This window comes from Vulpes lagopus, chromosome 1, assembly GCF_018345385.1.
Source record: "Vulpes lagopus strain Blue_001 chromosome 1, ASM1834538v1, whole genome shotgun sequence".
Classification (NCBI taxonomy): Eukaryota; Metazoa; Chordata; class Mammalia; order Carnivora; family Canidae; genus Vulpes; species Vulpes lagopus.
Window position 1 is genome coordinate 70,308,269 of NC_054824.1, and position 12,840 is coordinate 70,321,108.

The 12,840-nt window shown below is 55.2% G+C and overlaps 1 protein-coding gene and 1 long non-coding RNA gene across 14 annotated transcripts in view; one reads left to right on the plus strand and one right to left on the minus strand.

Annotated features, from left to right (window-relative positions):
* The first annotated feature begins 116 nt into the window (after positions 1 to 116).
* Positions 117 to 9,272, plus strand: LOC121500372. 2 transcript variants are annotated; one of them, XR_005990374.1, is made up of 3 exons: positions 117 to 302; positions 6,762 to 6,901; positions 8,860 to 9,272. It is a non-coding gene; the product is annotated as an uncharacterized LOC121500372 (long non-coding RNA). The 2 variants fall into 2 exon arrangements; XR_005990375.1 differs by lacking the exon at positions 8,860 to 9,272 and adding an exon at positions 7,472 to 7,606.
* The window catches only part of SYNGAP1 (synaptic Ras GTPase activating protein 1), a 31,466-nt gene continuing 19,422 nt past the window's right edge, over positions 797 to 12,840 (minus strand). For 4 of the 12 annotated variants that reach the window (XM_041771952.1, XM_041772021.1, XM_041771995.1 and 1 more), the window contains 8 exons: positions 12,506 to 12,707; positions 12,119 to 12,297; positions 11,416 to 11,457; positions 9,943 to 11,017; positions 9,364 to 9,537; positions 7,484 to 7,695; positions 6,323 to 6,416; positions 797 to 2,726 (listed from right to left, as the gene is read on the minus strand). In XM_041771952.1, coding sequence (XP_041627886.1) covers positions 2,580 to 2,726; positions 6,323 to 6,416; positions 7,484 to 7,695; positions 9,364 to 9,537; positions 9,943 to 11,017; positions 11,416 to 11,457; positions 12,119 to 12,297; positions 12,506 to 12,707 — 2,125 coding nt within the window. In that variant the 3' untranslated portion in view covers positions 797 to 2,579. Of the gene's footprint in view, positions 2,727 to 5,439; positions 5,518 to 6,322; positions 6,430 to 7,483; positions 7,696 to 9,363; positions 9,538 to 9,942; positions 11,018 to 11,415; positions 11,458 to 12,118; positions 12,298 to 12,505; positions 12,708 to 12,840 lie in introns of all 12 variants that reach the window. The other 8 variants (XR_005990365.1, XR_005990367.1, XM_041771970.1 and 5 more) reach the window with 8 other exon arrangements.

A 12,840-nucleotide genomic window follows, 5' to 3' on the forward strand; every position in this document is an offset into this window, starting at 1 on the left:
GCCAACGCCAGGTGCGGGGGGCGGTGCCAGAGCCCCAGCCAATCGGAGGGCGGAGGGCTACGAGCCTCGCGTTGATTGGCTGCGCGGGCGAGAAGGCGGTGCCGGCGGGAGGCGTCTGACGCCCGGAGGAATCTGAGCTGGGCCTCGGGAGATCGTAGCCTGGAAGGAGGGGGCGACCCTTAAGCCCTGCGGATGATTAAATGTAGCGCCCGCTCCCTTCTAAGTGCTGAGAAGGAGAGATTAACTATTGTGTGGGCCAGGCATTGTCCACAACACCTTGTACCCTCCCCCAACCCTACAAGGTAGGTGTTGCTCTGCTCAGTTTCCTCGGAGGAAAGTGAGGCTGGCAAGTGACGGGCCTGGGATTGCAATTCAGATTTGTTCAGGGACCAAGTTCTTTCCTCCATTCCGTACGGGAGCATTTTAACCAGCCATTAAATCAACCTTATTTCTAGGTAATTACTAAATATAGTTGTGTGTGTAGATATATATACTTGGAATTCCGTGTCAGATAGTGTCCCTGCTCCCTGGCCTCTCTACTCATCAGGGTTAAGTGGGGCAGTGGAGAGGGGAGAGCTGGATTGGGTAAGCTTAGCCAGGTCACAACCCCTGCTCAGAAACAGAATACATCTTATGGCCTGGTGGGAGAATGCTATTCTGGAGGAGACTGTGGCATCATGCAGGGATATGGTTTCTCCCAGGCTGCCAGCTTCCTCTCAAAAAGCAGATCCTATCACCCTACTGAATAGGGTGGTATGTCTGAATGTCGCAGCTTAGGAAAGTCAGCACAGCGAAAAAAGAACAATCTCCGTTTATTAAACATGATTTTTCTGTTTCACCACACACTCCAGAAAAAAAGGAAATGGGGCTGGGAGTGGAGAAAAAGGGATAGTGGTGGAGGACAGAAAAGGCTGGGAGTGGGGTGGGACAAGGTGGGGAGGGAGAACGAGAAAACAAAATAAAACAAGTAGGAAGAGCATCTTCCTACCTTTAGGGTGGCGGAGGGGGAGGGAAGCCTGGGGGAGGGAGGGGGCCAGGAAGCTCTATACAGAGGGGTTGCCCCCAGCCCACACACACACACCCCCAATATGTACAGTACAAACCCCAGATAATTACAACAGCCAAAGAGAGGAGGAAAGGAGGTCCAGGGGGAGGGTCTGGGGTTGGGAAAGTAGGGAAAGGGCACAGGGATAAAATTTCACATATTTACAACTTTTATATAAGTATAAATTTGGCCCCGGCTGGGTGTATGTGTGTAGGGGGATGGGTCTGAAGGGGAACTGTCCATACAAAAGAAAGAAGGGTGAAGTCTGGAAAGAGTCTCAATACCAAACGCAAGAAAGGATGAGGGGGCAGGGCTGGGTAGGGGATAGCAGTCAGGGAAGAGGGGGTGCCAAGGAGGGGCTTCTCCCCTCCCATGACCTACCCACCCTAAACCCCATCCATCCTACCTCCCCTATCCCGCCAGAGAGCTATGTACAGAGAAACACCGAAAAATTGTGGAGCTGGCGGGAGGGAGGGAGGTGGAGGGAGATTGGGGAGGGGGGAGGATGAGAGGGAAGCCCAGCCCTGTCCTACCTCCCCCGGGGGGACAGAGTCATGGAAGGGGGCCCCCAACACCCCTCCTCCAACACAGGTCCCCCCACCCTGGGGGAGAGAGACATGGCTTTTCCTAGAGTAAGTTCCCCCCTCCCCCTGGGAGTAGAGACCAAGAAGAGAGAGGGGAGGGGCAAGGAGGGCTGTGTGTGTCAGGGTAGGGCAGATCACCTAGTCTGTCCTCCCTAACATACACACCCTCCTAGACCCTAACCCCTCACCCTAACCTCAATTCCACCCCACCCAACACACTGGGGGAGGGGGGGGCATAAGCCCCCTCACCCCGCTCTGGGACCAGCCAAGAGCAGATCAGGTGTGGGAGGAAGGGGAGACAACTCCCATTCCCCCCTTGCCGCCCCCTCCCTGCCCCGGTGGCCCCTCCACCCCATCTGGGTTCTGGGTGGGGAGGGAGTAAATTTAAGAGTAGTAGGAAGAGAAGGAGTTTGTGCGTGCTGAGCCCCCCCAGACGCTCCTGAGAAATCAAGGGGTAATAGGGCCCCCTCACCCGGGGTCCCCTCCCCATTACAAGGGGGACAGGGGAGGCCAAAATGGGGCGGTGGAGGGGAGTTAGATTGTCAGCTCTGGTTACTGCTAAAAAATCACCCTGAAGTTGAAAGTTTGGAGGTGCCACACCCCCAGGGTGGGGGTGAGGGTCTGTCCCCCAGTGCTCAGGGGAACGATGAGGCAGAGGATGGGGATAGCACCCCGGACTGAAGGGGTCTGTGTGGGGTAGGTGGTGTCCTGGGGCAAGGGTCCCTGGGGGTCACAGGGGGCAGCACTCCAACAGGAAGGAAAAGGGGCAGCTAAGGGTCCCCACTCTTCCCCGCTGGAAATGGTGCAGTGGGGGTGGGGGATTGGTGCCCCAAGGAGGCATTCAGGGAGGCAATCCCGCTGTCCCTTGGCAACATCCAGTCCTGGTGGTGGGTGCTGTTCCAGGGCAGGGTGCATGGGGAGGGAGGAGGAGGTCTGTGATGCTGGGTGGGCTAGTGGTCTGCGGTGTTTCGGAACTCGCCGTTCTCAGTGATCTGCAGCCGGGGTGGGGGGGGCGGTGCTGGGGGGGCCAGGCCGTTCCAAGGTGGGGCCAGCGTCACACGCGGGTTTGTTGGACCCAAGGGGGGAAGCTGCCTCTCCTGCAAGACACCAAAGAGGAGAGCGCGGACTTATTGAGACGCTTCGCGGGAGCCTGGGTGCCAGCTCCCCGAGCTATGCCCCCCCAGTAGCCAACCCACTCCATAAACCATGTCCCCCTCCCTGCCCCCAGGACAACCCCTCACCCCATCCTCCTATTTTGTTTCTCACCTGCGGAGGAAGTTACATCTTCTGGGATCAGGGAGAAGAGAATCTCACCCCCGACTCCGAACAGGCCTTCAACCCAGGGAGTCATACCAGGAAACCAGTTCAAATGAAACAAGTTCCTACCTCACCCCAACCTAACCCCTTGGATCTTCCCCTACCCAGCCTCCCTCCTCTTCTTAGATGGAACCCCCTCCCAGCCCACCCCCAATCCGAGGTAGGAACTTTGTGTTGAGGGAACAAGGGGAGGCAGTACAGCAAAACCTCATTAATCCAAACCCCTGCGGATTTGGACTTTTTTCATAATCTGAACAAAAACTGGGCTTGAGTTTTCCTTTAGCTCTGAAGAAAGGGTGTGCTAAGCAAATTAACAGTAGAAACGTATCTGTAGGAGGATACCAGCTAACAGGCTTTTGAATCTATCTATTCATTAACGCATGCTCCCTGAGGACCTCGAGTGGAAAAGCCTCGTTCATCGAGTCCCACTTACTGTATGTATTTTGAAGACATACATTTCATTAAATAGACACTGCCATTCAGTTTTGTCATTTGCTCAGAGCAGTCATCTTCTCCAATATACCAGTCCAAGTTAGAGAGGTTTAACTGTACTGGGGTGGTGGGAGGGAGGGGGGAAGGCAAGAGATTGGAGAAAGTGATGGGGGATGGTAAAAAATGTGGGAGGGCTGCCTCTCTCTGGGCAGAAATGACTAGGAGTATCTGCAGAGGCACAGCGTGCCCCCATCCCTGTGTCCCCAGGAAGCAAAACTGCTTCATTCCTTTCCACCTCCATGTTCCTTTCAATCCCTCTCCCTGGGATCCCAGTTAGAGGGAGAGGGGTAGCAGACCCTACTCCCACCCCTGGACCAGCTCCTGCCTCCTGCCTCCTGCCCTCACATCTGGCTTCTGTTCCTATGCTGGGAGAGGAACCACACTGTGGTACTCCTGTATGACACTTCTGGTCACTCACTTGCCTTTTTAAGATACAGGCACAAAATTAACTTTTAAGCGAATGGTTACATTGCAGAGGGACCAATGCTTAAAAGTGATTTAGAAAGTGTCCAGGTTATTTCCCGGGCCATGGGGCATTTAGGCCCATTACGTGTAACCATATCTCTGTAGGATACAAAAATATTCTAAGTAGAGGCCTCGAGATCAGCTCTCCCTTCCAAATCAAAGAGCCCACCTCTCAGGTCACTGAAACCCCAGCCTTAAGTAAAGCCGCCCTCTTAGCTTGCTGAGCATCTCACACACTTTCCCCAAGTCAGTGAGAGAGGAAATTATGTATGGTAGGGGATCCTGAGTATGGCAGGACAGCAGGGGAAGGAAACCTCAGATTCCCTTCTCTCTGCTTGTCTGCTGGCAACAGAACATAGGCATGCCCCCTACTCCCCCATGGACCCAAATTTAGAACGTAGATAAATTAGGGTGCCATTATTCATTTTACAAAAGAATTCACTGCAGGAGTCCTTTAAATGGTGAGGTCCCCTGGTGCCTTTTAGCATCTGTTTACAGATCACTAACTACTTTGACAAAGAGGCTGAGCAGGCAGAGTGTTAAAATTACAGTGTGAGGAGCCACTGCCCACTGCAGATCAATCCCACAGAAAGAAAGCCCCTCAGAAATGATGTCAGTGGCTGACAGGTTCCCATTTACTGGTTTGTAGGTAGGACTGCATCCTGCAAGGCCACTGGGTGGCGGGAGAGGAGGAGTGAGCTCCGCTGAGAAGAATAGAGAATTTATTTAACATGCTGTTCCTGGCATCTCTGCCTTGGAATCCACATGGCTACTGAGCCCATGATCTTATCTAGGAAGACGGCTCACCCCACTTCCAACTCCCACGCCACATGGGCTGGTCTGCGTCCTGACATCTGCCGAGGCTCCTTTTTTTGTTCCTTGTTCCACTCACCCTGCCTAGTGTCCTGCCATCAGGAAAAGCATTCTTTCCAGCCTCCCTCCCCCAAAGTCTTCCTGAGTTAGCTCCCCATTCCTAGTTCCTACCCAGTGGGGCCCAATAAGAGCTAAAGATGCCTTCGATCTCACTGATATAAGGGAGGAGGAAGAGAGAGAAACAGGTGAGGAGTGGGAGGAGGGGTGGAGAACTGAGATTAGGGAAAGAAGAGGAAACTCCCACTTACCTGCTGCAGTCAGCATAGCCCCTTTAGCCAGGGTCCCCCAACCCGTCATCACTGCCACCCCTTAACAAGCCCCACTCCCAACGTCCCAAACTCCCAAGGACGCTCTGGTGAAATGGGGGGTGACAGACATACACTGGAGAGGCACAGGCAGAGGATTGAGAGGAGGCTGGGCGGTGGGTTTTGTCAAAGAGAGATGTGGGGATGTGCTGGGCGTGTCCCAGGTAAAATGCTTGGTGTTGGCAAGGTGTCCCTGAACAGTTCCCGGAGCAGCAAGAAGTACTCTCTCTGGGCAGTGGCTTGGGAGATGGGTCTGTGCAGGAGGTGTCAGGAGGGTAGGGTATGTGGAGGGCAGCAGTGAGGGGTGGGGTGGGGAAAGGCTCCAGAGAGTCAGAGGGGAGTGGGCTTCACGACCAACCTGCAGTGGTCCGGAGTCACCTCCCCCTGTGTCCTCCGCCCGTGGTCAAAGGAACCAGGAGAATTACCTGATGAGGAGCTGCAGGGGGAGAGAGTGGGGTCATGGGGTCAGGAGCCTTGGCAGTAGTGGTGGGGAAGCCTGGCGGTCAGAGCAGAGGAAGGAGGAGCATGGGTGGGAAAGTAGAATTGGGGAGAGCAAGGGGCAAGGGTGCAGGATAGAAGTTCTAAAAGCTGGCTGAGGACAGAGGGCGCTGGAGAGCTGGACAGGTTTAAGGACCAGAGGCCTTCACTGGGGTTAAATACTGAGGGAAGGCAAGCTTACAGGGTGAGGGTCGGGGGGCTTTCAAGAGCTGAAGAGTCAGAGGAGGAAGCTATTCAGGAGCTATCCAGGAGACAGGAAAATTGAGGAGCCAAGAGGTGATGGGGGCCATTTAGAACCTGGGAAGCTAGAACTCGTACTGCCCTGGGCTCTCTTCTAGCAAACTACAGCCTCTAGCCCTTCTAGCCCAAGAAGAGCTCAGAGGAGGCTGAATTCCCTGTGTGAACAGGAACAGGCACAGATGGGGCGGGGGTGCCAGGAACTGGGTGGGATCTGGGGGCAAAGAGACTGAGGTTCTGCTGGATGCTCCAAGACCCAGACAGGAGTGGGAAAGACAGAGTAGAAAGGCACAGGGGTGGGGCTAACACTGCTAGGAGTGACAAAGGCATAGACGATGGGATGAAGATGGGGTCACTGGGGGCGCTGCCAGGAGCAGCCAGTGGACAAATGGAGGACAGTGGGAGACAGATGGCGATGGGGCTGGGTGACTGGTGCAGTGAGTGCACAAAGGACAGTGGGATGGATGGGGATGGGACACGGAGAAGATAAATGACATTGTAATTTCCACCTGAGCGTCGAGCAGCCTCTTCTTGGGTTCAGGCAGCGGCTCAGGCATGGCGGGGTGGTCCCGGCGCAGCTCCTCCTCCACCAGCATCAGCCTGAAGGGACGGGCTTCAGTGGGGTTAGTGGCGGGCACGGGCTCGGAGCCTGCCAGTGGAACTCCTGATCCTGGGGGAGCCCCTGCAGCTCTCTGGAAAAGCCTCAGGCGTCCTTCTCCTCTGCCCTCAGAATCCTTCCATTGTTATGACCCAAAGACTCCTCATACTAACCTTCCTCTCAGGGACCCTCACATCTCCCTGCTAAGGACAGCTTTCTGAGATTCAAAGACCTCTATCACCCAGATGCCCCCTTGGCCCTCCACCCTCCCATGCAGGACAGTGCCCTTCCACAGCCCCTCTGTGGCTGAAGGCCTCACTTCTACATCTCCATCTCACTGAACCTAGGACACCACCAGTGCCACCCCTGGGATACCCCAAGCCCAAGAGGGGTCTCTACAATCATCATTCCCAGCACCTCCATGCCTTTGATGAAGATTCTCAAAGCGATTTCCCATCAAGGATGTCAATTACAACAGGGTTTCAAAGTAAGTTTCAAGTCAAGCCTTTTTCTTCTAATTAATCTTAATCCAAACTACATTCAGAGTGGATCAAAATGGGACTGGCTCTAGTTAGAGTCTGGCCTGGAGTCCCACCACTTCTCAGGATAAGCTGACCGCCTTGCTGAGATACCTTCTTTGGAAGCCAGGGCTTGGCAGAGCAGTTGAAAATATGCATATGCTAACAGAAGGGTCATTCAGTTTCTAAGAGAACATCTTTTCAGGGCTGGAGAGAGGGGCTACCCAGGATAGGAATGGCTAGGGGCTACTCTGGCTAGAGGTCTCTGCTTAGATTTGGGGAGAACATCACAGGCTGGATTGAGACTAACCAGTGGGGAGTCCAAGAACTTCAGAAGTTACTCTATCGGGAGAGAGATCAGGGTTCACTTATGCCCTGAGCGAGAAGTTTCTCCCCATTTGGTGATTGGTGGTGAGTGGCAATTTCTGGGAGCAGGTGGTGGGCTCTCCTCATGGTGTCCTGAGTTTGGGGCTGAAGGCTAGAGGGGGAACTTGCTGGCTCTCCTCAGCCTCAGGCTCTCACTTGTGACCCCTCCCCAGGCCGCCCCTCACCTGCCAATGATGCTCTTGATCTGCGAATCCTTCTCCACCTGTTGCTGCCTTAGCCTCTTTTCGCTCTGCTCCAGTCGGGCCTGATACTGCATCAAGATTTTGCTGGTCTGCTCCTCCTGGGACAGCAGCCTCCGCTCATACTCTTCTAGCTTCCGGTTGGACATGTGTAGTCGCTCCTTCAGTGAATGGATCTCCTCCTCATACTCCTTCACCTGCCCGCCGGGCAAACGACCCCGCACTGTGAGGGGCGCCTCACCCTGACCCACCACCCCATCTCCATTCTTGCCTACCAAGCAGCCACTGCATGGTAAGGGACAGATAACCCAGCTGCCTTCTGCAGTCCTTTCCCTGCCTGCTGATTATACCAGACATGGTGGCTTTAGAGAAGACCCTTCTATGGAGCTACCTAAGGCTCCTTTAAAATGGACCAAGATCATATGCTCCCATGCCCTGAGCAGTATATACCTGCCCGCACATGTAAATCTGGACACACAAGGACCCACACACAAACCTATACAGACTCCCCTTCCACTCACCTTGAGTGATCCTACCTAGAAATGAAAGCTTAAGGTGACTCCTCAGTCCAACCAGAGCACATGGGGAGCGTGGGGAGACCCAGGAAGAAAAGACACTGGATAAGGAGAGGCTATGTGGGGTTCCAGGTCTGGGCTTTAAACAACTCCAGGCTGAGAATCTAAGACTGCCTCTGTTAATGATTCTGGAATTCCGGGGCTCGAAGGGCACAGAGGAGTCATTTTATCTGCCCTACTGGCTCTAGAGTCTAGAGCTGTGGTGCTATCCAATACAGTAGACACCAGCCATGTGTGGCTATTTAAAACGTAAATAAAACAAAATTTCCTTCCCCAGCTGCATCAACCACATGAGGCCGGTGACTGCCATACGGACCATGCAGATCATAGAACGTTTCTCATTACTGCAGAAAACTCTACTGGATGGTACTGTTCTAGAGCCTTCCTCAACAAAAATATCTCATCCAAGTCATAGTACAGAAAAAATGACTTGAGAATATTTTCTCATTCTCCAAAGATGACACATACAGAACCAACCCCACTCTGGAAGCAAAGGAGAGATGTCATTTATTACCAAAGGTGGCTACCTTGGGCATTAGGGCTTAATTCTCTCATGGGACTTGCTATACCAAGTCCATCTAGACAGTCCCAACATTTTCCTCTGCTCAAAAACCACAGCTCCCAAGAAACCTCTCTCTGCTCCCCCGAGTTGGAGTCATACAGTCTTTACGTTAACCTAATCCTACAGCCACCCTCTTCTTCAGAGTCCTTGGAGCAACAGCCTCTCCAAGGAGCACTGCTGAGTTATGTGTGTGTGCCCTGAGCTCTTGCTGTCTTTTGCTCTAGGCCACCACCAGCTGAGGATCTGGTCATTCCACACGTGGGCCAACATATACCACTTTCCAACACCAACCCTCTGTCACCTGTGCTGGTGGAACAATGCCTGGGTAAGCTGGACATGGTCTGTAGTACAACTGCAGCCCTCCGGCCCCCCACCCAATTTATCAGCTCACACTGCTGGCAGAGTAGCTGTCCCTTTCCTGAGTAGTCATAGGAATCAGGGCTTCTGTTCTCCCTGGGGAAGAACATGGAAATAAAATGGAAATAAGCTTTAACATAAAACGTTTCTCCGCAGTCTATGATGTGTATAAGCCACAAAATAAAGTTGGAAGTTGGCTTTCTGACAGACTGTGTGCCCAGTATCCCCTAATAGACTGGACACTTCTTAAGAAAGGGAATCAGGTCTTTGTCTCTTCTTTCCACTGTAACTACTTGACCCCTGGGTCCTTCCCTGAGAAGCATCTAGAGGTTGCCCCTGTGGGTAATGGGAAGATGAGGGGCCCAGCGTACCCTATCCAGCCGGCTCTCATCCATCGACTTAGAGTACTCCTTGAGCTTGTACTCTTCTCGCTCGATGTGGGCACTCTCGATGTCAGCTGACAGGTGAGGCATGTTAGAGACCCAGGCCACTGTCCGTTCAGAGGCTGGCATTGTGGGGTTCAGTGTGGATGGTGCCTGAGAATGCTGGGATGGGGCAAGGTGGAAGTGAAGAGAGAGGAAAGGTGGGAAAAGGTAGGGTGCATTTAGGAGAGAGCACTGCTAAAGGAGATGACCATTCCCATCTCATTCCCCTGCTCTAGTCTCAATCTCCTTGTGAATGCTATTTAATTACATATCATGTCTCCCCTCTGGAGAGGTGAGCTTCATGAGGGCAGGGTGTGTGTGGCACTCAGTGTCAAACCCACAGTGCCTAGAACAGGACATGGCACCTAGCAGGGACTCTGTATACAATTTCTTTAATGAATGAGAGGATGTGAGAAAAGTATGATTTCAGATGCCAGACTCTATTCTGCCCCCACTTCCACAAAGCCATTTCCTTCCACCCTCCCTGTTCCTCACCCATTTGGCCTTCTTCCCACCCTCACGTACCTGCTTGGTGATGGAGGGCTTGAGCCCCCCACCCCCTCCGCCACCGCTGCCCCCGCTGCCCCCAATGCTGCCCTCTTTGCTGAGGCTCTGTTGCCGTGGACGGGCAGGGCCATAACTTGGCTCCGGTGACTGCAACAGATTCCCACTGGATGGCCGGGGTTTCTGGGCAGCGCTGACTGTCAACTGCTGAGACTTGCCCCTCTGCAATGGAGGCGGTTGGCCTCCGCCACCCCCACCACTGCCCCCACCGCTGCTCCCACCTCCGGGCCCTGAGGGGGCAGGCCTCTGGGGACCAATGGTAATCTGGGGAGGGGACAGCATGTGCTGCAGGTTGTCCTGGAGTGAGAGCTGCCGACGGGTGAAGTCAGTGCCAGAGGGTCCAAACTCATCACTGTAGCTGTGGCTGTGAAGGATGGAAGCAGCGGGGGGCTTGGGGACCCCCGAGGAGAGGTCCTCGCTCTTGCTATAGCCATGGAACGGGGCAAAGGTGTCCCCGGGGGGCTCTCCACCTCGGTGGTGGTGATGATGGTGATGGTGGTGATGGGAGGAAGGTGGACCATGACCACCACCCCCTCCATGACCCCCTGGGGGGCCTGGCCCATCAGCAGCCATGTGGAAGAGAGGGTTCTGGAAGGAGAGAGGGATGCGCAGTTGCTGGGCAGGGACACCGTCCGTGGTGACACCCATCTGGCTGAGACGCATGCCAGCCGCTGTAATGGACGAGCCACTCCCCTGGGAGAGGCGTCCAGCAGGCGCAGGCCGCAGCCCCAAGGCCGCGGTCAGGGAAGCCTGGCTCGAGTGCAGCAGGTCCCCAACAGCCGCCAGGTTGGATACACTGCTGCTGTTGAGGCGACCACCGGGCCCATCACCCTGCAAATCCAGCATGGAGACACTCTTGTTGACGCTCAGCATCTTTTGCTCCGGCTCCGTGATATCTGAACTGCTTGTGCAGTATGCTGGCGAGGAACGGGCCAGGGGTGGACGGCTCACATAGAACAGGTCTTTACCCCCACCAGGGGGTGGTGGGGGTGGCTTTTCCTTGGTTGGGGAAGGGAGGCGAGCCATATCCATAGAGCTGCAGGAAGGGAAAGGGGCAGAGGAACAGGAGGTGAGGCCGACACTGCCAGCAATCGAGCCTGTTGTGGTCTGGCACAGGCCTTGGGGTGAGGAGTGGGACCCGCAGGGAAGGGTGGAGAGCTGGTGGTAGCAGCTCTAGAGAGGGCTGGAAGGGAGCACGGGAGGTGACACGTGGGAAGGAGGAAGGAAAGGCCCCTCTGGGAAGGGAGCAAGGCCTTGATCAAGGAGGGGAGGTGCAGGCACCAAGAAGAGGGATGAGGGGTGGGTCTGGGCAAGTATGGAGGAAATGAGGGTGCATGGAGGAGAAGAGGAGAGGAGGAGAGTGAAGGCCACTGGAGGGGGAGGGGGAGCAGACAGGAGAGGAGAGGGGGGCCGGGGGAGGGGAGAGCCCCTCACCTGTTGAGGCCTCGAGCCATGAAGGACTGAAGGTCGATGGAGCTGGAGAGAGATGGGAAGAGGGGCAAGCACAGACAGAGAAGGAGGTGGGTGGAAGGTGTGGACGCATGGAAGGAGAGGTGGGAATGGTGGAATGGGGATGGCATTGTGGAGGGAGACTAGGCTGGAGGAACAAGTGGGGCGGTCAGCAGAACAAGCAGCAGCTGAGGCCACTGCATTGGAACAGATGTTGGGGCTTAGGAGGTCCTGCTAGGGTGTGTATGCTACTTCTCCATTGCTGGATCAGGACGGAGGCCTGTTCAGTTCTGGTGGGTGGCTGGGCCAGTGCTTATTTACCAACTAGTACAGAGATGGTTCAACGTTTTGTTACCACATGGCTGACCCCACGTGGCTGGCTGAACCTCGGCTCTGGGACAGGCACACAGGCAGAGGGACTGAGAGGAACCCCAGGCTCACAGCAAGCTGGAGCCAGAGGAGCCTCCGCACTCTTCCTGGGGCTCTGAGATTCTTGCTCTCTCTGGCCCTAATGGGCTCTCAGACTAACCGCTGACTCTACCTGTCTCCCCACCATTTTCTCTGAGAGCCTGCCTCTTTTTCCTTCCTCTTAAGCCCTAGAGAGATGCACGGGGGCCCAGGGAAGTGTATCCGGAAGAGAAAAGTAGAGGCCCTTAGGGCACAGGTGCAGGGAGCCCCAGGTACTCACCTGTTGAGGTCCCGCATCATGTAGCCCTGCATCTCTGCTGATGGGCCCCGCAGCACCACAGGCTGGGGCCGGGGCCGCTCACTCTGACGACTTGGCTGCCTTTGGATGTTGGGGTTCCTCAGAGCTGTGCTGATGTCGTTGAGGAGCCGGGGCAGTGGGCCCAGCTTCAGGAGGGCTTCCTGGAAGGGTGAGGCTGTTACCTGAGGGCTGAGCGCCCAGCTCGAAGAGAGTGCCAGAGGGAGTGGAGGAAGGGTGTCCAAGCTGGGGGAGCAGTGGAGACACATTTTGGGGACAGGGAGGAGAGAAAGCACTGTGCAGGGAGTGGTCTCTCAGGCCATGGGAGCCTCTGGAGACATCTGGGGAAGGGGCAGGGGGGCATCTGCTGACCTTACTGAGCTGGGGCAGCACCTCCCAGAGTAGGGCGTGGAGTGTGGAGAGCTCTCGGCCCAAGTCGATGTAACCCTCAAAGCTACTGCTGTTAGTTAGTGTGTCTAGGTTGGAGATCTCGTACAGGAACTGCTGCATGGAACCCCACTCCAGCTCCAGAAACTCATTCATGAAGCCCAGAAAGTCCTCCTTTGAGGTAAACCTGGCCAAGGCATCCAGAAGGTAGAGGTGTTACACGCGCGCGCACAGGCCTCACACCCGCCTGTCTCAGGGTCTCTGGGGACTTGGGAGACCCTTCCTGCCACCTCCATCCCCACCCTACCCCCACCTGAGGC